The sequence below is a fragment of the Entelurus aequoreus genome, linkage group LG02 (assembly GCF_033978785.1).
Source record: "Entelurus aequoreus isolate RoL-2023_Sb linkage group LG02, RoL_Eaeq_v1.1, whole genome shotgun sequence".
Taxonomy (NCBI): Eukaryota; Metazoa; Chordata; class Actinopteri; order Syngnathiformes; family Syngnathidae; genus Entelurus; species Entelurus aequoreus.
The window spans coordinates 73,146,119-73,170,992 of record NC_084732.1 but is presented as its reverse complement, the minus strand read 5'-3'; the positions used below and the strand labels follow the sequence as shown (position 1 = coordinate 73,170,992).

Sequence of the window (24,874 nt, the reverse complement as noted above, 5' to 3'; positions counted from 1 at the left end):
ATCATTTGGGGATAGTGTTGTTGGTTTTTTTTTGGTTTGTTTTATTTTATTTACCAGCGCCTGCTTCTACAACAGTATAACCGCAGGTTCTATTTGAAATATTAATAGAGCAGAGTAATATGTGTGTCACTATGTTAGCAAAATTATATATATATAGCTTTTTGGCTTTTTCATGAATATATTTACATGTATTACAAATAAATCTGGGGTGCCGGGGTTTTTAATACAGTTTTTTCCAGGTTTTGGAGGGGCTTTTATAGGGGTGTAAAAAATAGATTTTCGAATGAACCACAATTCTTACTAACAATTCTAAATCGATAAAAAAAAAAAAAAAAATCGATCATAATATATATATTTTTTCATTTAGTTATTTATTTACAGAAAATGTTTTTCAACATTATGTGAGCACTCTAGGCATGAAATAACACCCTTTTAGTCACCTTTACGCCCTTTTAATCCAACATAGTAATGCTGGATAAATATATCTGAAAATATCTGATGGGGCGAAGCCGCAATATTTAAAGTACCTCAACTGACAACCTACATTTCATCTCAATAACTAAGATTTTAAATGAAACAATAAAATAAAATACATTTGCGGAATGGTAAAATTGTCGTTAAAATGATTTGCTTGCCTGAGCAGCTCTGACTCAAAATGGATAGTTCAGTAGTTATGGCGCTTATTTATGAAACAAGGCACATGGGTTCGAAGCCCGGCGATGTCAGGGAGTAATGTGTATTCTTGAATGAATAAATGCGGAATAAAAGGGCAGGTGCTTGAGCATCACGAGTGATCCGCAGAACGAAAGCAAATTAATAGTTGCCTGAAGTCATCCACTCAACAGCAAACAAAGGTAATAATCCTGGACAGGAGTGCCCATTCATTAACATGTACATGCTAGTAGCAGTTGATTAACAAATTCCTACCCACTTCCATCACTGTCTCTCTGTCCCAGTGTCCAAAACACTAACGTTTCACTCCTTTAAATTTGAAAGTTCATAACATGTCTCACCACTTCATGTGTGACTTTCATCAGTCATGTAACAGGGGCTTTGTTCGATAGAAATGTGACCCAAAAAAAAAAAATGCTTAATTCAGCCTGCCATGTCCACTGAGACGTAATTTTCCAAAAAGAGTTGCATTAAAAGTTCTGGGGCAAAAAAAACAATATGCATGCATGTCACCTTTAAAAAAGAACCTATGGTCATTTAAATCTGCATTTCAAGTTTCAAGTTTATTATTCTTCGGTCAATCGTCAACAAAATAAACAAACAGTTGTACATTCTTAAATTGAAAATGAAAATGTTGCAGACCGAAAGGGTTTAGGCTGAAGTTGAACACTTATTGCGCCTAACCCTATAAACAATGTCAAGTACAAAATAAACTTCCGAAAATTATTGAATGTCCATTGTACAACATATTATAAATACACATTATACATAACATAAACACAGTTCAATTATATACACAGTAAAGGCATGTGAAATATCCTTGTAGACATGTTAAACCTTTGTACCAATTTATATACTATATACAAACAATTGTACTTCCATTATTATTTATAACCCACATTTAGTATTTGAATTAACATTGATCATAGTATTAACTACTGTGTTGATTCTAGAGTGATATATTTTTTCAAGACATTGGTCTTAAAGTGTTTTTTAAATGTGTGAATAGAACTGGAACATTTTAAGGAATAATCCAAGCTGTTCCACAGTTGAACCCCCCTGACAGAAACACATCTACTTTTTAAGCTTGTTCTTATCTTAGCTTTCTGGAAGACAGCTGAACCTCTGAGGTCATAGGGATTCTCTCTGGGTTTAAACCTCTCCTGTAGACACCCAGGCAGCATGTGGTTATGAGCTTTGTACGTCACAATAGCAGTGTTGAGGTCAACAAGATTGTGCAGTTTTAATGTTTTTAATTTAATAAACAGAGCATTGGTATGGTCATGATAATCTGCATAATTTACAATTCTAATCGCTTTCTTTTGAAGTAAGAATATAGATTTGATGTGTGTTTTGTAATTGGCATTTAAAACAACTTTCTTGTGGTCTAGATTAGTGATTCTCAAACTCCTATATTTTCCTATATATTTAAACACAGTGTCACTGATCAAACTGTGTGTAATGTTATAGTGGCTAAAAAGATTATATGAAATAAAACCTCTGAAATTTTTTTAATGAATACTTAGGCCTAATACGCTACTGTATTTTCATGTTGGTCATTATGGTGGTACTTGGAGAGCCAGGTGTTTTATGAGGTGGTACTTGGTGAAAAGAGTTTGAGAACCTCTGGACACTAATATGTATTGGGTATGCTTTGGTGTAAATTTTGTTTCACAGTCACTTATATCAGCAGTTTTTTGAGTCTGCGTGCAAGACGTTTTATACCCGCATAGCAAATGAAACCACGCCCCATCCTCTACAAAAGTATCATAATTAATCTGTCGAAAATGTTCACTGTTTAAATATATATCTTGAAGCTATTTTTTGAAGGACACGGTTGAAAATAAACTTCATAAACATTATATAGAGTCACCCGGTCAAAAAATTAGGTACACCTTCACACTCTTGAATCGATTCAGAGGCTGCATAAAAACACCTTTTTTTGTGTTTCCTCAAGTCTCCCCACCAGGCTGGTTACCCACACACTAAATCAGGGGTGTCAAACTCCTTTTAGCTCAGGGGCCGCATGGAGGAAAATGTATTCCCACGCGGGCCAGACGGGTAAAATCATGGCATAACTTAAAAATAAAACTACGACAACTTCAGATTGTTTTCTTTGTTTCACTTCGGCCCAAAATAGATCAAGCACATTCTGAAAATGTACATATCATATATAATGCTCTTGACAAAACACAAAAGTTGAAAATTCTGAGGGGAAAGTTGGTGCAGTTTCAAAAACACCATGAGAACACAATGAATTTAGACTTAATCTCAGTGTATCTACAAAGCAATTACACTTTAAGTCACAGCCCATCTAGGATTGAACAAAAAACTAATTAAAGCATAAATAAAAACTCTTATCTATCAACTACTTAATTTGTCATTTCCACATATTAATCCTGTGCTAACTCAGCAAACTGTCACGGGATGCGTCGTGGAAGACGACGGGACTTATATTGATTTTAAAATGCAGACGAACGAGGTGGCAGCGTGCAGTAAAAAAGGGGTATTTATTGATTAAACGAACAAAAAAAATAGCGAGCGCAAGAGGGAAGTGCTCTGAACAGACAGACTATGAGAGGAGCAAAAAAAAATGCTGGAACACAGCAAAAACACTTACGGGGAAGGTGGAGCAGACGGCGTCCAAAGTACGTGCGTACTAGAGCTCAGCATTGAAAGAATCCTCAACAGTCACCAGAGAATCGTGACACCAACCAATGGTGTCGAAAGCTCAACTTAAATAGTGGTAATTACAAATAGGAAACAGGTGAGGGGAAAAGTGCTCAAAGGAAGACGTAAAGCTGCTGCAGGAAAGGGGAAAAAATTAATTTGGAAAAACCACAAAATAAGAGCGCAAGACAGAACTGCCCCATGTACCAATGGTTGTAAAATTGCCATTGAAAGTTGTATTGACTATTTGTGAATTGGTGTGCATTACAGATCAAGATACTCTATATATAGAATGAGTAAAAACTAAAGAATTACAATATAAATTGTTTGAATACAACATTATTGCATTGCATGTTTTTAATGTTTATTACTTTCATTGTCAGATGTCATGGCGCCCGACCTACCGAAGCTCCAAGTTTCGAAATGTCTATGGGAAGGTGGCCAACCGGGAGCACTGCTACGACGGTATCCCCATTACCAAGAACGTCCATGACAACCACTTCTGTGCCGTCAACTCTAAGTTCTTGGCAGTGGTCACGGAGAGTTCCGGGGGTGGCTCCTTCATCATCATTCCTGTTTCTCAGGTAATACTTGTTGTAAAATATTAAAACTACTTCTAACAAGTTATGTAAAGATTTGTATTTACTATAAATAATTACATATGGACGTATCATCCATCAAAGTTTATTTATATGGCCTTTAACCAGAAGTTGTTTTACAGTAGTAAACGTTTTCCTTGCAAGAAATTAAACTAAAACAATTTGTTTTTCCTTTTAAGAAACAAATTATTTTCTTTCTTTGCAAAACATTTTTATTCAAGCTGATGTGTTTTCAATCCCATTCCATTTTTGTGAATAATCTGTAGAATGTAATAATCAGTTACTTGTTTCAAAATTATACAAATATTTAGATAAAAGCTTAAGAGAGCAATAATTGTGCATTTGAAGTAGAAGGTGCAATGAAACATGACTTACCGTATTTTTCTGACTATAAGGCGCACTTATAATCCTTTTTTTTTTCTCAAAACTCGACAGTGCGCCTTATAACCCGGTGCGCCTAAAGTACGGAATAATTCTGGTTTTGCTTACCGACCTCGAAGCAATTTTTTTTTATACATGGTGTAATGATAAGTGTGACCAGTAGATGACAGTCAAACATAAGAGATAAGTGTAGGCAACACCAAAACTTTAAATGTGCCATTGAAAATATAGAACATTACACACGGCGCTCAAAAATCTGTCAAAATGTTTTTAGTATGACTTTGGTAAGCTATGAAGCCACACCGCTTGATGGATTGTCAACACATTAAACATACGAGTATTATTATGGTGTGTGTATAAGGTAAGACATATTATCTGGTGTTTTGTTTCGCAACATTATGCAAAATCAACTTTTCTTACCTTCTGGTACCTGCTGATCTGTATTTGGGATATGCATAAATCCTGAAAAATTGCGCGCTTCCGCCTTTGTAGTCCGTGCCGAAAACGTAGTCAATAAGCTTCTTATTTTTCGCTATCTTCTTGTTATGGGGTATTCATCCTCTGCTGTTGCCATTTCCAATATAAAGTAGTGTAAAGTTCTTACTTATGCCCGTCAGTAAACTTACCATGAAAGCGCTAAAACATACCGGCGTGGTGAGTTTACATTATTCACCCAAGGAACTTTAGTTATTAGAGAGTTCTGGCGGACGGTTTTTCACGGGACATATTGTTGTTTCCGGATGAGAAGATGCTGCTCCGTTATTGATTTAAGTAAAGTCTGAATGTCAATAAAACAGTTAGCGCCATCTTTTGACATTTTTTCCACTCCCGTCCTTGCACGCTACACCGCTACAACAGAGAAGACGCTGCCGAAGGTGAGCCATGTAAATAAGACCGCCCACAAAACAGCGCATCCTGAAGCGACTGTCAGAAAGTGGCTTGAAGATGATCTTTAAAACATAATCTATGCAACATTTTGACCAAAGAACCACCATTACATGTTATGTAGACCACAAGGAAGTAATTTCCATTTAGAAAAAACAAAATTATAATATTACTCCTTTAATGAGCCCTATAATCCGGTGCGCCTTATATATGAAAAAGATCAAAAATAGACCATTCATCAGCAGTGCGCCTTATTATCCGGTGCGCCCTATGGTACGGAAAATACGGTAGTTTTTGTCAAAATTGCTTGGCCCTACTGTGGGCACTAGTACATAAAATATGCCCAACATTAAGAGATAACACTATCTTGCAATTAGGTTCCGATTGTGCACCTCCAGGCAGATCCAAACCTTGCATGGACATCCCAACAAATGCTATTTCTGCTTTGTTCTTCACCATACTTTGTGGTTCCAACTTCTCGTACCATCGACCACTGAATCGCTCTCTTCTGTGAGATCCATTATGGTAAATGTAAATGGTAAATGGGTTGTACTTGTACAACGCTTTTCTCATTATCTCATTATCATCCAAAGGACGCAACCGGCTCCAAGTGGCGCTTAAAAGCATTTCCTGGCTGCTATTGAGTCGATGACATCAGCGTTTACTTTAATCCCGTGTCTGTGCAACGCAGGCGACGACCTCTGTCAGATGATGGCGGCTTTGCGATGCTAAGCTCCAAAAAAAAAAAAAACATTGGATATGAATTTTGCTTGAATAATATGTTTGCTATTTCTGTTGTTTTGTGACATGCCCACTATTTTCTGCATAGCGTGCAGAGTGGCTGTCAAAATTAGTATGAATAATCAAATTAATCCAGCATCATTATTAAGATGATTTTTTTAAATGATGCAACAGCACAGATTGACTCAAAATCCTTGAAAGGAGCATTTTGTCCCTGCAGGCCTTATCAGTGCATCTCTAATATCATCAGTCCCTCCAGGAACTTGCTATTCACGGAAATGCCACCAAAGCCCTGTGAATTACTGTATTTTCCGGACCATAGGGCACACCGGATTATAAAGCGCATTAAAAGGAGTCATATTATTTAAAAAAAATTCTAAAATAAAAACACTTCCTTGTGGTCTACATAACATGTAATGGTGGTTCTTTGGTCAAAATGTTGCATACATTATGTTTTACAGATCATCTTCAAGCCGCGTACTGACATTCGCTTCAGGCTGCGCCGTTTTGTGGGCGGTCTTATTTACGTGGCTCACCTTCGGCAGCGTCTTCTCCCCGTCATCTTTGTTGTAGCGGTGTAGCGTGCAAGGACAGGAGTGGAAGAAGTGTCAAAAGATGAAGCTAACTGCTTTAATGACATTCAGACTTTACTTAAATCAATAACGGAGCAACATCTCCTCATCCGTGGCTCACTAGTGCAACAACAACAAGGCCGGAAATGTCACCCGTGAAAAACCGTCCGCCGGAACTCTCTAGTAACTAAAGTTCCTTGGGTGAATAATGTAAACTCACTACACCGGTATGTTTTAGCGCTTTCATGGCGAGTTTACGGACATATATATGTTAGAACTTTACACTACTTTATATTAGAAATGGCAATAGCGGAGGATGAATGTCCCATAACAAGAAGATAGAGAATAAGAAGAAGCTTATCGACTACGGCGTCGACACAGACTACAAAGGCGGACACGCGCAATTTTTCAGGATTTATGCAGATCCCAAATACAGATCAGCAGGTACCAGAAGGTGTCAAGACGTGGTCTATGGGTTGTTTGTTTTCCCGAGTTACAAGTAAGGTTGGAGTGGACAAGACGTGCAGGTAAAGACATATTTATTTTAACACTAACAAAAGGCGCGCACAAGGCAGAAGTACAAACTTGGCTAAGAAACAAAACTAGCACTTGGGCAAGAAACTATGAACATGAAACAAACACTTACTGTGACAAGAATACACAAAACTCACGTGGCAAGAAACGAGCAGCATAAAAACGATGGCAGCATGGCAATGGCATGAGTAGTAAGGATATCAGATAGCATGGGTGTCAAGGAGGTAATGTCGCCAGACAGACTGCCTGGAAACTGCAAGCTTAAATAATACCGACATGATTAGTGACAGGTGTGCGAGTGCAAAACGCGAGACAGGTGAAACTAATGAGTAGTCATGGAAACAAAACAAGCAAGAGTGCACAACCAGGAACTAAAAAGAGTCCAAAAAACAAACAGCACATGGCCAAACAAAAACATGATGAAAAGACATGACAGAAGGTAAGAAAAGCTGCTTTTCCATAATATTGCGAAACAAAACGTCAGATAATGTCTTACCTTATACACACACCATAATAATACTTGTATGTTGAAGCACAGTACAATCCATCAAGCTTACCAAAGTCATGCTAAAACATTTTGATAGATTTTTGAGCGCTGTGTGTAATGTTCAATATTTTCAATGGAACATATAAAACGTTGGTGTTGTTTACTTGAGTCATATTGCAGTCTACACATATCTCTTATGTGTTACTGCCATCATTTTGCAGTCTACACGTATATCTTATGTTTGACTGCCATCTACCGGTCACACTCATCATTTCACCATGTACCAAATAAAATAGTTTCGAGGTTGGTAAGCAAAACCAGAATTATTCCGTACATTAGGCGCACTGTCGAGTTTTGAGGGAAAAAAAGGATTTTAAGTGCACCTTATAGTCCGGAAAATACGGTATGTGTGGCCTCGTAACGTTGTCCAAGCCCTGCAACTTCCTCAATCAGCATTATTCTCGCCAATTGAATTTGTCCCTGAGCGGGGCTCAAACCCGCACGTCAACTCTCTAATCAAAACTTCAGTTTTTGTCATGTGTAGACGGATGAAGAACAGCATAATGTAACAATAAATAAACTATTTATTACTGCTTAACTTACACTTATTTCCGGATCCTGTCTACTGCACAAAGTCTTTTACGTACCATATTGTAGTTTATAAACATTTAGCAACACACCAGCGTGCTCACGTCCCAGTTTACATGTACTTATATGTTTATTTACCTTCAATTAGTCAGGTAAGCCAATTAGAACAGAAAAAAGCAAAAAGGAAGCATTTACATGACAGAGACGTTGAGGAGTGATTGCATTTCAAATCTTATTTCTCACTTACCAGCAAAAATGACCGCGATAGATCGCATAATGAATGTTTAAAACTTTTCAAGCATAAAACATACACAGAGAATGTCTGCAACTTGTGGGCAACAGAGCAGACAGTTTCTTGCTGTAATAACAGTTACTTGGGACGGCCTGGCTCAGATGGTAGAATTAAAACGAATTAGTAGACTAATCAGGAAGATAGTCGATAACTATTTGACTATCAAAACAGTTACAGCAGTAACTTTTATTGCACATGTTGACCGAAATAGGAGGAGAAAGCAATGTGCTGTATGCATGCTGACACAGTTGTATACAGGTGTTAATGTGCTACATCCGACCAATCACAGGCTTTGTTATTTAGATGTTTTTGGAGTTTTGATTGATTAATTAATTGAGACTTTTATTAGTAGATTGCACAGTACAGTACATATTCCGTACAATTGGCCACTAAATGGTAACTTTTCAACTTGTTTAAGTCGGGGTCCACGTAAATCAATTCATAGTACAAATAAATACTATCAGTCATCACACAAGTTAATCATCAGAGTACCGTATTTTCCGCACTATAAGGCGCACCTAAAAACCTACAATTTTCTTAAAAGCTGACAGTGCGCCTTATAATCCGGTGCGCCTTATATATGGACCAATATTGAGCCACAACGGGTCTCGCAACTACGGGATGCATAAAGTAACCCCAGCCTCTACTGTAGCATCTATTCTATGCGCCTTATAATGCGGTGCGTCTTATATATGAACAAAGTTTTAAAATAGGCCATTCATTGAAGGTGCACCTTATAACCCGGTGCGCCTTATAGTGCGGAAAATACGGTATATACATTGAATTATTGACATTATTTACAATCCGGGGGGTGGCATGTGGAGGGGGGGGGGGGGGGGTCGGACGTGCGGGTTAGGTTTGGATGATATCAGCACTTCAGTCATCAACAATTGCATCATCAGAGAAATGGACATTGAAACAGTGTAGGTCTGACTTGGTAGGATATGTACAGCGAGCAGAGAACATAGTGAGTTCAGAAAGCATAAGAACAAGTATATACATTTGATTATTTACAATCCGGGGAGGTGGGATGTGGAGGGGGGAGGGTGTTAGTCAAGGGTTGAAGTTGCCTGGAGGTGTTCTTTTAGTGCAGAGATGCACGTAAATCTCCGCAAAAGGAGTTTGGAAGGGGGAGCAGCGAGCCAGTGTAGCATAAACCAGGCTTTATGTGATGCCGAAACAGCAATATTACTGTGAATAAGCCGCTACTTTTTTCCTACACTTTGAACCCTGCGGCTTGTAAAACGAGGTGCATAAATTATGGATTTGTCTTCGCTGACGGCATTAATACAAATATTTGTATTTAAAAAAAGTGTTATTGTTTGTGCTATGGCGCTATCTTTTGGATGTATTCACTCACTGCAGGTGCTGCAGTGTCCCATTTATTGGTACTACTTTTTTTGTGTTGTTAAATCTTCCATAACGTCCATAACGTATTTACTTGTATGGATTCTTCATTCATCACTCCAAGCAACAGTTTTAGTCACTGTATAACTAAAACTGTTTATACGTACTAAACCGTCCCATGCGTGATGTCTGTAGGAGTGTTTTCATGCATATTTATACGTGCTATCGTAATGTAATGACGCTAACGTGGTTAACATTAGCTAATATGCTAACACGTTTACGCGTGTCTGCGTTAGTATTATTAACTTACAACCCCATTTTTTTTGTATTGTTCCAGTTTCACAAATACCTCAGTAAATTCCCCAAAACATGATCGTGTAGTTGAGTCTGTTTCGCTGATTGGAGAGCTAGCTTCCGCAGCTAGTGGGTCCATGACGATGACTTCTGTTTTGTTTGATCAGCCGTTTTACTGCCGTTTGGAAACAATTATGGTATGAAAATTAACATTTACAGAATCGTTCTGTTTGAATACCTAATTTTACAACGTATATGTCTGTGGCTTATAGTCCGGTGCGGCTAATATATGGAAACATGTTTTCTTTAGTGGGTGCGGCTTATATCCTGGTGCGCTCTATGGTCCTTGAAAATACGGTATATCCGTTTGACAGTTTCATGCTTTCGCAATCCCGATGATGCCGTTGTATACAGTCATGCGTACATGAAATATGTGACATTGGGAATACAATACAAGAAAAGGTACCCCCCGCAACCCCGAAAGGACAAGCGGTAGATAATCGATGGATGGATGGATGAAAAGCCAACATACTATATATGAGAGGATAAAACTCGAAGTTTGGATGAGATTTTCTATTTAAGTTTCAAAGAAATATTATTTAGAAATATAATAATACGGGGGCAGCACGGTGGAAGAGGGGTTAGTGCGTCTGCCTCACAATACGAAGGTGCTGAGTAGTCTGGGGTTCAATCCCGGGCTCGGGATCTTTCTGTGTGGAGTTTGCATGTTCTCCCCGTGACTGCGTGGGTTCCCTCCGGGTACTCCGGCTTCCTCCCACCTCCAAAGACATGCACCTGGGGATAGATTGATTGGCAACACTAAATTGGCCCTAGTGTGTGAATGTGAGTGTGAATGTTGTCTGTCTATCTGTGTTGGCCCTGCGATGAGGCGGCGACTTGTCCAGGGTGTACCCCGCCTTCCGCCCGATTGTAGCTGAGATAGGCTCCAGCGCCCCCCGCGACCCCGAGGGGAATAAGCGGTAGAAAATGGATGGATGGATGGATAATAATACGGATAGTAGCTTGAAGGTACATGTCTCATTTAGACAGCAGCTCTCTTTCCTTCCCTGATGCCTCCAATACACCAAGGTTAGATCCTCGGTCACAGCTGACATATTACAGTGACGGCTACACGACTGCCCCCGGACAAAGCTATACTAGCAGGGGGAAGAGCTACCGCCGGTACCACCTGGCACACAGACGGGCCTATGACACATGGCTTCACAAACACCTCAGACACAGACACTGAGTCTTTGTGATTCATCGCTGCTGCCTCTCCCTCTGTCTTATAATGTATCTGAAATGGAACGTGCATACAAAAAATATTCCAAACAGAATACGAGTCTGCTCTGTACAATGTAAAAAAAACCCAACTATGCACAAAGTGAAACTACCGTGTCATCAGCCAGCACGGAATATCATTCCACTGCTATGCCGATGACACTCAACTCTACCAAAAAACAAACCCAACCCCCTCTGCAGCCCTGCCATGATCCACACTTACCAACTGCCTGGAGGAGATAATTGCGTGGATGAAACACAATTTTCTTCAAATGAACAGCTCCAAAACCGAAGCCATTCTAGTCGGCACCCCACATCAGACTCAGTCATACACCATCACCAGCATCACCTTCTCCGGCCACGACATTCACCTCTCATCCTCAGTCACTAATCTGGGTGTTAGAATGGACCCTCACTTGACCTTTGAGGCTCAAATAAAACAACTGTGCAAGACCTCCTTCTACCACCTCAGGAACATTGCTAAACTCTGCCCCTCACTCACTCTCTCTGATGCCGAGAGGCTCGTCCAAGCCTTTGTCTCCTCCAGGCTAGACTACTGCAATGCACTTCTTGTCGGGATCCCCAGCAAGAACATCCAGAAGCTACAATACATACAGAATAGTGCTGCTAGGATCCTGATGAGAGTGTGGAAATATGACCATATCACACCAATACTCAAATCCCTTCACTGGCTTCCTGTTCCACATACAAAGTCTCCCTACTAACCCACCAGTGCCTCCATGGAAATGCCCCTATCTACCTCAAAAAACTACTCACCCCCAAATCCTCCACACGACACCTCCGCTCCGGACAGGCTAACCTCCTCCAACCTCCGAGGACAAAGCTACAAACAATGGGAGACCGGGCTTTCTGCTCTGCCACTCCCAGTCTGTGGAACGCTCTCCCTGACCACCTGAGGGCACCACAGACTGTGGATGATTTTAAAAAAGGCTTAAAAACCCTTCTTTTAAAAAAAGCCTTTTTTTAGATATATGCATACTAGTTCTAGCTATTTGGCTGTTCTAATTTTTATTTATTTTTTGTTATCTTTTTATTTAATTTTTTTAATACACTGTAGCACTTTGAAGTTGTTTACTCAATGTAAAGTGCTTTTTACAAATAAAATCTATTATTATTATTATTACTGTCGGTAGAAAAGCAGCTGGTGCTGCATGCATGTGTCTGTCTGATAAACTACACCAACAGAATAGCAATTAGCATACATAACGATGACTCAGCATGTTGTATTGTGTCTAAGGAGTAAAAGGCTGGCCATGTGGGAGAATGGGCAACAGAATATTTATAACCTGCTCTGTAAAAGTTGTTCCTCTTTTGCAGAGGCGTACGTAAAAACATTAGATTGCTGCTGTTTCATAGAAGAACCTGGACCACTGTAAACACATTGGCAGATCTTTGCATTGACATTTTAAGCTTTGTTCGCAAACATATAAACACTGGGTGTCACGACCTACCTGTGCAGGCCGGACTTTGTGTTGAGTTAGTCTCAGTGCTCCTTCCTCCTTGTTCTTTCCACCTCCTGTGCTTTTCTCCTCCCTCGTCAATCAGAGTGGAGCACTGAGCCATGCTAAAAAAAACTCATACTAAATGATAAATGCAGTTTATATGTCCAGAGGCCCAGCACCAAATTCTAGGCCTCCATTCTGAAGGGCCACTCTTCCCACCCCTTAATCCAACGTCGCCGCCCCATACATACACTTTTACATGCAATGAAAAAACAAAAAAACAATTGCATGAATTTGGTTGAACCCATCTTTTTAAAACACATGTAAAAACCTTAATTGGGTTGTGGATTTTTATAAATGGGATTAACATATCTAGACAAGATTATATCTCGATAAACCACCCTAAACAATGTTGTCGTTTTTTTAATGGTTTGATTGTCATGACTCGATTTCCCGGGTCATGTCTTGTTTTGGGTATCTATGCAGTTTAGTGTTCGGTTTTGTCCTCCGCGCGCTTCTCTTTGTTGACTTTTGTTGCCATGGACACGAAATTAACACACCTTCAGTTTACGATTAGTAGTCCCACTCCCTTTTATATTCCTCAGTGACCCAGCATTAGTCGTTGGATCAATGTTTGCTACACGCGACATGTTACGTTCTTGATTTGTTTGGTTTGCCTTTAAGTGTATGCTATGTGCTACAGCCTTTCGTTATTTTTTGCCTCTCGTAAAATTAAATATTCTTACCTGCACTTTGCCTCTTGCTAGTCCTGAGAAACGCAACCTTTGTAAACGCGACCAGATTGTGACATTGTTTGTTTTTTACAAAAAAGTGCCAACAAATACATTATAAAGTATAAATCTAAATAGTCATTATTCACTTTGATAAAACTACAAATCCGTCAAGTTTTCCTTTTCTTCAGAATGTAAAGTAGAGATTTTCTTACTCATGTACAATTATCATAAGCGGGTAATACGAATCCTAATAGTACATGAATATTACTATGAACATATTATCGTGTTACTTGTGCATCTCTTGGACGTTAAGCTCCCCCTGTCTTTAAAAGTTAGTGACTGTTTCTAACTTTATCGAGGGTCCTTGAATGCACCACAGTTATGTGCAATGGAATGCAAACGTGAAACTTGTAAATAACTTTCTCCTATGCGGTCACTTTTTTTCTCATCACTTCATCCTTATTCTTCACATCCTTGTGAATGTTTAAGTGAGCCTTTGATGATGCTATAACGTCCGTGTTGAGTGAAGTGTCCAAAGTTAGGGTTGCCTATCCAGCTCGAACGAAACATTTCAATTTGTTTTCACATTGTTGATTTGTTTCAAGCAATCCCATTATTTAACTTTCACAACTATATTTATTTTATCTCAGCATTTCTAATGTTTCTGTGTTGTTGTTTTTTAAGTCAAATATCAAAATTTTACAAAAGTCCAATAGAATATCCCCACTTTCCCTTCCAATGTGTATGAAGTACACTCTATTTACAGTACGGTATATTGAATTCTATGTCCTCAGATTTGCTCATGTTTCCCGATATTATTTAAGCCTACATCACTGCTCATTTCAATTTTTTCAACATTCCATTAAGTACTTTTTTTCTAGGTGCAGATCATTGTCTGGTTCTCGAGTGCTTTAATCCATTCATGTGTCAGAAATAAGGGGCACAGGAAGTCTTCATCTTTAGAGTTGACTGAGGACGACAAATTAATCAACGCACACATTAACCCTGAACACATAGGGCGGAATTCACAGAATGTGACGTAACACAAATCTCTTAGGCATTAAAAAAAACGAGGTCATTGAACTGAAGTGACATCAAACAGTCATGACATCATAGTTTATTACTGTTTGTTATTGTGAGACAGCACCCCCATGTGGACAAATGCGGTTATTGCAACAACACTCCTCTGGTGTTTTTCTTTCTCTTCCATATTGGTTTAAATATGAACAATAACCTAATTTTCCTGCAGTTAATCTGTTTTAAAGTTGTTAAACGGTCCATGTGTATGCACATATCCTTTTTTAAAGACTTTAAATTTGATCAGACTTTTGGACAATGCATACAAATCCGGAAGAGAAACAAATGTGCATCTGTCTCTATTGCAGACAGGCCGTCTGGACTCTCACTACCCAAAAGTATGTGGCCACCAAGGCAACGTGCTGGACATCAAGTGGAATCCCTTCTTCGAAAACATTGTAGCTTCCTGTTCGGAGGACACTTCGGTAAGTGACACCATCGACCTTCATACCCCAGCAGGTTGTCATTTTGCAACAAACGCACTCCTGTCCAGTCAACAAAAGTCCTGACGGAAGCCACTGATCTGTTTTAGGTATTTTACTTTAGACAATGTTTGATCTATGCCAAGGTTGTCCAAAGTAAGGCCCGGAGGCTATTTGCAGCCCGCAGCAAATATTCTACTGGCCAGCTGCACATTCTCAAAATACAAACCCCAAAACCAGTGACGTTGGCATGTTGTGTAAATCTTAATAAAAACAGAATACAATGATTTGCAAATCATTTTCAACCTATATTCAATTGAATAGGCTGCAAAGACAAGATACATAACATTCGAACTCGAAAACGTTTGTTATATTTAGAAAATATTAGCTAATTTGGAATTTGATGCCTGCAACATGTTTCAAAAAAGCTGGCACAAGTGGCAACAAAGACTGACAACGTTGAGGAATGCTCATCAAAGACTTATTTGGAACATCCCACAGGTGAATAGGTTAATTGGGAACAGGTGGGTGTCATGATTGGATATAAAAGCAGCTTCAATGAAATGCTCAGTCATTCACAAACAAGGATGGGGCAAGGGTCACCACTTTGTGAACAATCAATCAATCAATGTTTATTTATATAGCCCTAAATCACAAGTGTCTCAAAGGGCTGCACAAGCCACAACGACATCCTCGGTACAGAGCCCACAAATTGTCGAACAGTTTACGAACAATATTTCTCAACAAGCTATTGCAAAGAATTTAGGGATTTCACCATCCAAGGTCTCTAATACCTGTCTCGAGTGAAGGTAATGTAACCTTTGTAAACCGGACTTTCAAACCAAGGATGGCAAAGCACGCAGTTGTAAACGGTTTACAAACATTTATTTAAACCCCAAAGTGTCAAAGGAGAACAATACTCAACAGGAAACCAAGCACCAAAATATGCAATATTAATAAATTAGGTAATATTAGTATAGTATATATAGTAAATATATGTATTCTAAATCAAATTCAAAGTTGCATGCATTAAATCAAATATGGGCCTAAATAATTAATCAAAATAAGCATATTCAAATTTAATCAAATAACTTCAATAATCAAATCATTAAAAAGATAAATCATCCATTATAACAAATGTATTCACAATCCAATGTCAATAGTCAAATATGTCAAAGTAAAGAATTTAATAATCAAAACAGATTTAGCAAAATCAATTAGCAAAGCAACCAAATTCATTTAACCGGTTATAACACAACAGAATCTCATTATCAATATAATCACCTCAGTAGATGTTTGGGGGGTCAAACTGTCACATCGCCTCCCTCCTCTCTAGCGACAGCAAGTTCAGGGAGACGAGACATGGAGTTGATCCAGTTCAATGCCTGGTGGGCCATTTCCAGATCAAAGGTCTGTCCGAGAAGGCAATAACATAGGCTGTCCAACGCCCACTTGATGGCATGACATTCCTTTTTGATCGCAGAATACCTAGTTTCTCTGGGATGCAGTTTACAGCTCAGATTGAGAAGCGGTTGTTCCTCGACCTCCTTTCCTTGGGCCCACACCGGAGGCATCAACTTGAACAAGGAATCTCTGGTTGAAGTCAGGACTTTGTAAGACCGGGGAAGAGCATAGAATAGCTTTGACCTTCGTGAAGGCAGTTTCACATATTTTTGTCCATTTGACTGGATTAGAAGATGCTTTGGTTGTCAGTTCGACAAGAAGAGCTTTGATGGTAGAGAAGTGGGGCACAAATCTTCTGTACCACCCGGAAAGCCCTAAGAATGACCGGACTTGCTTCTTTGTCCGGGGTCTAGGACTGTCTTGGATAGCCTTCACCTTGTCCACCTGAGGATGTATCTGCCCATTGCCAAAGTGGTAACCTGGGTAGCGCACCTCAGTTTTGGCCCACTCACATTTCTGGGTGTTAAGAGTGAGCCCGGCAGAACGGATCCAGAGCAGGACTTGACGCAGGTGAGAGAGGTGGTCTTCCCAGGAAGTGCTGAAGACCACCACATCATCGAGATAGGAAGCAGATAACTGGCCACACCCCTGCAGAGCGCGATCCATTAGCCGCTGAAATGTTGCAGGGGCTCAGTGGAATCCAAACGGCATAACCATGTAATGATAGAGACCCTTTGGGCCACGAAAGGCAGTGTACTCCCGTGACTCCTTCTCTAAAGGCACTTGCCAGTAACCCTTACACAGGTCAAGGGTGGTGCTAAACACAGCTTTGCCCAGCTTGTCAAGAAGTTCATCAATACGTGGCATAGGATAAGCTTCAAATTTAGAAACTGCATTCACTTTGCGTAGGTCATTACATAGTCGTATCGTGTTGTCTTTCTTAGTAACAAGGACAATGGGGTTACCCCACTCACTGTTTGAGGGTTTGATTACTCCTAGATCCAGCATGGTTTGGATTTCATGGTTGAGGGGCTCCACCTTCCGCTCAGGCACTCTGTATGGGCGCTGACGGATAGGTGTTGGGTTCTTTAAGCGAATGACATGCTCAATTAGTGGAGTTTTTCCTGGCTTTGCACTGAACAAAACTGGGAATTCTTCACATACTTGCAAGAGTTCAAGCGCAGAGTGTGCAGACAAGTGACTCACATCAGGTTTCTGTGGTGTAGTGAGCATGGACAGATCAGTCTCCTCCACAGCATCCTTCATTTCCACTTCACGTGCCACATCACCTTTTCCACTCACAACTCCTTGCTTTGAGTAGGTACTTGACTGGCCTGGACATCTTTTCCTTCCACAGAGGATTTCCTCTCCTTCCATTCCTTCAGAAGGTGGATGTGGTACACTCGGGATGCCTTTCTTTTATCCGGATGTGAGATCTCATAGGTGACTGGACCAGCTTGTCTGGCCACGTAAGGACCTTGCTATTGGGCCAGCAGTTTATGGCTTGAGGTTGGAAGCAAGAGCATGACCTTTTGACCTGGCTGTAGCACCCTTTGATGTGCTTTCTGGTCATACCAGGTCATCTGTTTCAGCTGGGCCTTTCCAAGATTTTCTCTTGCCTTAGCTCTGTATTGCTCTAGCCAGTCTCGCATCTGCAGCACATAAGAAAGAACCCTTTGTGGTGCAGGTGGTTTAGATTCCCAGGATTTATTCAAGAGGTCCAAGGGACCTTGAACTGGGAACCCATAAAGAAGTTTAAAAGGTGAAAACCAGGTAGAGGCTTGGGGTACCTCTCGATAGGCAAAGAGCAAGAAGGGAAACCATTTCTCCCAGTCTCGGCCGGTGTCATCTGCAAACTTTCTCAGCATGGACTTCAGCGTTCCACCAATCCGTCGGTTTGTGGATGATAGGGGGTGGTGTGAATGCAGTGTCATGGAGCTACCTGTGTCCAACAGTGCTTGCACTGGACGGCCATTAACACAAGCTGTCACTGTATGTGTATACATATACATGTATATGTATGTATATACATATATATATATACATATATATACATATATACAATATAATTTTTCCAAGATGGCCGCGCTCCAAGGCAGCGGCTTCTTGCGAGCGCTCCTGGAAGTGTAGACCGATTTGGCAAAAACACCCGTCAATTCAGTCAATTTCATGGCTGGCTCACAGCGTGTTCACTCCGTGATCACTTACGACCGACTTACGATTCTGGATGTGGAGAGATTGGGCCATTTTGGGCTGAAAGATGCGTGTACGGTGGACCTACTCGCTAGCTTGGGAATTCTTCGCGAGCTACATCCAGCAGTGGCCTTTGAAGCAGCGGCGTCCACTACCAGCGGAGACCGTCAACAAAAGAGACGTAGGCGATGCGCTCGGAAGCAGAAGCGGGGGTGTCGGGCGGGGCTAACAACAAAGCTAAATGCGTTGTTGTTAGCGGGGCTAACGAAAAAGCTAAATGCTAATCCACAAAGAAGCGCTAATAAGGAGTCTGTTAAGCTAGAACTAGCCAGCGCCAAGCTGGATAATCCCTGCACACATAGCAATTCTCTTAGAATAATATACAACTCACATAATGTTTTTTCTGCGTCAGAGGTGGACATGCATTTTACTGAGGTGGCAAACAATCTAAAAATTCCTGTCATATCAATTCCTAGATATAGTCGAAATTATTTAAAGTGCACTACGCATAATAAACGTAACATTATTAATATTGCTACTACGGATACTTTCAACAAAAACTCCTCAAAACAGCCCACTACCTATAATATGGGCTTTTTAAACATAAGGTCATTGTCTTCCAAAACGTTATTAGTTAATGAAGTCATCAGAGACAACAATCTTGATGTCGTTGGTCTAGCCGAGACCTGGCTCAAACCAGACTAATTTTTTGCGCTGGGTGAGGCGTCTCCTCCTGGCTATACGGGAACGCATATTGCCCGTCCCATTAAAAGGGGTGGGGGTGTTGCACTAATATACAACAAAAACTTTAGCCTTACCTCGGACCTAAATAATAAATATAACTCGTTTGAGGTGCTTACTGTGAGGTTTGTCATACCGCTGCCTCTGCACCTGGCTGTCATCTACCGCCCCCCAGGGCCCTATTCGGACTTTATCAATGAATTTTCAGAGTTCGTTGCTGATCTAGTGACGCACGCCGACAATATAATCATAATGGGAGACTTTAACATCCATATGAATACCCCATCGGACCCTCCATGCGTGGCGCTCCAGACTAAAATTGATAGCTGTGGTCTTACACAAATAATAAATGAACCCATGCATCGCAACGGTAATACGATAGATCTAGTGCTTGTCAGGGGTGTCACCACCTCTAAAGTTACGATACTCCCGTACACTAAAGTAATGTCCGATCATTACCTTATAAAATTCGAAGTTCTGACTCATTGTCAACAAACTAATAATAATAATAATAACTACTATAGCAGCCGCAACATTAATGCTGCCACAACGACGACTCTTACTGACCTACTGCCTTCGGTAATGGCACCATTCCCAAATTATGTGGGCTCCATTGATAACCTCACTAACAGCTTTAACGACGCCCTGCGCGACACCATTGATATTGTAGCACCGCTAAAGCTAAAAAGGGCCCCTAAAAGGCGTACCCCATGGTTTACAGAAGAAACTAAAGCCCAGAAATTATCATGTAGAAAGCTGGAACGCAAATGGCGTGCGACTAAACTTGAGGTTTTCCATCAAGCATGGAGTGATAGTTTAATAACTTATAAACGCATGCTTACCTCAGCTAAAGCTAAATATTACTCAAATCTCATCCACCTCAACAAAAATGATCCTAAATTTTTGTTTAGTACAGTAGCATCGCTAACCCAACAAGGGACTCCTCCCAGTAGCTCCACCCACTCAGCAGATGACTTTATGAATTTCTTTAATAAGAAAATTGAAGTCATTAGAAAAGAGATTAAAGACAATGCATCTCAGCTACAACTGGGTTCTATTAACACAAATATGACTGTATATACGACGGACACTGCCCTCCAAAATAGTTTCTCTCTCTTTGATGAAATAACATTGGAGGAATTGTTAAAATGTGTAAATGGGACAAAACAAACAACATGTTTACTTGACCCAATTCCTGGGAAACTTATCAAGGAGCTTTTTGTTTTATTAGGTCCATCAGTGTTAAATATTATAAACTTATCACTTTCCTCTGGTACTGTTCCCCTAGCATTCAAAAAAGCGGTTATTCATCCTCTACTCAAAAGACCTAACTTCGATCCTGATCTCCTGGTAAACTACCGGCCGGTGTCCCACCTTCCGTTTATCTCGAAAATTCTCGAAAAAATTGTCGCACAGCAGCTAAATGAACACTTAGCGTCTAACAATCTCTGTGAACCTTTTCAATCCGGTTTCAGGGCAAATCACTCTACGGAGACAGCCCTCGCAAAAATGACTAATGATCTATTGCTAACGATGGATTCTGATGCGTCATCTATGTTGCTGCTTCTTGATCTTAGCGCCGCTTTCGATACTGTTGATCATAATATTTTATTAGAGCGTATCAAAACGCATATTGGGATGACAGACTCAGCCTTGTCTTGGTTTAACTCTTATCTTACTGACAGGATGCAGTGTGTCTTCCATAACAATGTGACCTCGGACTATGTTAAGGTAACGTGCGGAGTTCCCCAGGGTTCGGTTCTTGGCCCTGCACTCTTTAGTATTTACATGCTGCCGCTAGGTGACATCATACGCAAATACGGTGTTAGCTTTCACTGTTATGCGGATGACACCCAACTCTACATGCCCCTAAAGTTGACCAACACGCCGGATTGTAGTCAGCTGGAGGCGTGTCTTAATGAAATTAAACAATGGATGTCCGCTAACTTTTTGCAACTCAACGCTAGAGAAAACGGAAATGCTGATTATCGGTCCTGCTCAACACCGACATCTATTTAATAATACCACCTTAACATTTGACAACCAAACAATTAAACAAGGCGACTCGGTAAAGAATCTGGGTATTATCTTCGACCCAACTCTCTCGTTTGAGTCGCACATTAAGAGTGTTACTAAAACGGCCTTCTTTCATCTCCGTAATATCGCTAAAATTCGTTCCATTTTGTCCACAAGCGATGCTGAGATCATTATCCATGCGTTCGTTACATCTCGTCTCGATTACTGTAACATTTTATTTTCGGGCCTCCCCATGTGTAGCATTAAAAGATTACAGATGGTAAAAATGCGGCTGCTAGACTTTTGACAAAAACAAGAAAGTTTGATCATATTACGCCTATACTGGCTCACCTGCACTGGCTTCCTGTGCACCTAAGATGCGACTTTAAGGTTTTACTACTTACGTATAAAATACTACACGGTCAAGCTCCTGCCTATCTTGCCGATTGTATTGTACCATATGTCCCGGCAAGAAATCTGCGTTCAAAGAACTCCGGCTTATTAGTGATTCCCAGAGCCAAAAAAAAGTCTGCGGGCTTTAGAGCGTTTTCTATTCGGGCTCCAATATTATGGAATGCCCTTCCGGTAAAAGTTAGAGATGCTACCTCAGTAGAAGCATTTAAGTCTCATCTTAAAACTCATTTGTATACTCTAGCCTTTAAATAGACTCCCTTTTTAGACCAGTTGATCTGCCGTTTCTTTTCTTTTCTTTTCTTTTCTACTCTGCTCCGGGGTGGACCGCTAGCCTGTTCATCGGATGGGGACATCTCTACGCTGCTGACCCGTCTCCGCTCGGGATGGTTCCTGCTGGCCCCACTATGGACTGGACTTTCGCTGATGTGTTGGACTTTCACAATATTATGTCAGACCCACTCGACATCCATTGCTTTCGGTCTCCCCTAGAGGGGGGTGGGGGGGTTACCCACATATGCGGTCCTCTCCAAGGTTTCTCATAGTCATTCACATTGACGTCCCACTGGGGTGAGTTTTCCTTGCCCGTATGTGGGCTCTGTACCGAGGATGTCGTTGTGGCTTGTACAGCCCTTTGAGACACTTGTGATTTAGGGCTATATAAATAAACATTGATTGATTGATACATACATATATATATGTATATATATATATATATATATATATATATATATATATATATATATATATATATATATATGTGTGTGTGTGTGTGTGTGTGCGTGTGTGTGTGTATGTATGTGTGTATGTATAAATCAAAGACTCCGCTGCTCCTGTAGGTATTTCATCAGTTGAGTGTCTACGTATGAAACACACCCACAGTTTCTATTTCTATGTGTACTGATTGGCGTGTTTATAAGTGTACATGTGAATTTGTCAGGTGCGGGTATGGGAGATCCCAGATGGCGGTCTGAGGCGTAACATGACCGAGGCGGTGCTGGAACTGTACGGCCACAGCAGACGTGTGGGTCTGATTGAGTGGCACCCCACTAGCAGTGGCATCCTCTTCAGCGCTGGCTACGACTATAAGGTAACACTTCAGTAGATATCTGCTTCACTTCCTCCAACAGTCAAAAAACATGAACGTTTGGCAATTGTAGGCTCTGAATTGTCCACAGGTGTGAATTCGGAATGGGCGAAATGGCCTAAAATCTATATCGCGATATGCATTGCAGCCTACTGCGATATCAATATATATCAAAATATATTATTTGGTATATAAATGATAATACAACCATTTCAAAATGGGTTACAAAGGCTCCTAATTTAGCTGCTGACATCTGCAGTAACATATTACGTCATTTACAGTTGTATTATTTCCTCAAAGCTATCATTATTCTACATGTAATTTTACTGTTTATTTCTGGTTACTTTTTGCTGTAACAGGTTTCTATCTACACTTCTGTTAAAATATAATAAGCACTTATTCTTCTGATGTTTGATTCTTTAAATTAGTTTTGGGCGATACTGCACATTTGGGTTTTGAATATCAATCAAGTACCAAATAGATACAGGGGCAGTATTGGCTATACAAATGTTGATACTGATAATTCAAATTTTCTAAATCAGTGAATGATTACATTTTTATCACAATTCTAATCAGACAAAAACACACGATGGCAGTGTAGCTATCAATATCTATGGAATATTTGAATTATGTTGTACTATTGCTCTGATTTAAATCCTTTGGTTTTTGCCCTCCTGTGTCCACGGACTTATCTCCTGAGTTTGTAAACAATAACAAAAACGGCAAAAGATTTTTTGATATTAAAAAGTATCGATCTAACCACTGTAGCATCCACCTGATACTTTACTACCGTACTTGGTATTGATACTGATAATATCTGAATCGATCCGCCCACCTTTGTTTACATTCAAGAGCTCTAGCTTAGCGGTTAGCATATCCTCCTATAATGTGTAGTGTAGCATGCTTAGCTATTCTTCATCATTATAAAACATCATTAGTTGTTTATCAAACTATGCACATGTGTGTGTAAAAAGGCATATTTTGTTAGATATGTTAAAATTATGTTATTTTTCGGGATTAAAGTTACAAAAAAAATTAATTGATAACAAATTCATCAAATATCAAGCAGATGCAATGTTATCGGAAAAAGGCTTCAAAACATCACCACTTCTTTTTTAAACACTGCTAAATCAGTCCTTAGTCTGCAACACTCACAAAAAACTGCAAAATTCTGGAGTGATTTTAAAATACATTTTGTAGATATTTATCTGTGTAGACTAAAGTTGGCTGGGATAGACTGTAGATTACCCGGGACCCTGGTCGTAGATGTGTTGCTTTAACAAAACCCTCTCCAATTTTAGCCATTCAAAATGCAAATCACTGAATAAAATGTTTTTCAATGTTTTTGCAGATCTGCATGCCTATAAAACTGGAAGAAAAAAAAATGTCACTTGGGGCACATGCAGACAAAGGAAAAAATGCAAGGGGCCACTCTGATACATTTTGCACACTAAAGATTTGCTAAAACCAATCAGGTCAATACATGCTAAGCTATACTGTAGTAGACACCACTGTCCTGGACAAACATTGAAGACACTTCATTTGGTCTTTTGCCTAATGCCGAGAATTCAACAACAAAAAACTAACAGCTCCACTCACAAAACCTCTCTTTTTAAGGTCCTGATTTGGAACCTGGAGATCGGCGAGCCGGTAAAGATGATTGACTGCCACACAGACGTCATCCTCAGCATGTCCTTCAACACAGACGGCAGTCTGTTGGCCACCAGCTGTAAGGACAAGAACCTGCGAGTAATAGAGCCACGTTCTGGGAGAGTCCTTCAGGTTAGACACAAATACGTTTCTGATTCTCGTATGCGATTTGAAGCATAATTTAAAAAACGTTTCATTGCATTACGGCATAAAGCTGTGACCTAAATTACTTCTTGGACTTCAGGTATGATCCAGGATCAGATCTCTCTGACCATCTTTAATAACGTATAATAGTGGACTTCGGTAGTAGTATCTTCAGCAGTCAGACTGTAA

The 24,874-nt window shown here is 40.1% G+C and overlaps 1 protein-coding gene across 4 annotated transcripts in view; it reads left to right on the top strand.

Moving 5' to 3' along the window:
* coro2ba (coronin, actin binding protein, 2Ba) overlaps positions 1–24,874 on the top strand; it is a 117,082-nt gene that overhangs the window by 69,451 nt on the left and 22,757 nt on the right. For all 4 annotated transcript variants that reach the window (XM_062032003.1, XM_062031997.1, XM_062032009.1 and 1 more), the window contains 4 exons: positions 3,726–3,926; positions 14,926–15,042; positions 22,745–22,894; positions 24,509–24,673. In XM_062032003.1, the coding sequence (XP_061887987.1) occupies positions 3,726–3,926; positions 14,926–15,042; positions 22,745–22,894; positions 24,509–24,673 (633 nt within the window). The remainder of the gene's footprint in view (positions 1–3,725; positions 3,927–14,925; positions 15,043–22,744; positions 22,895–24,508; positions 24,674–24,874) is intronic.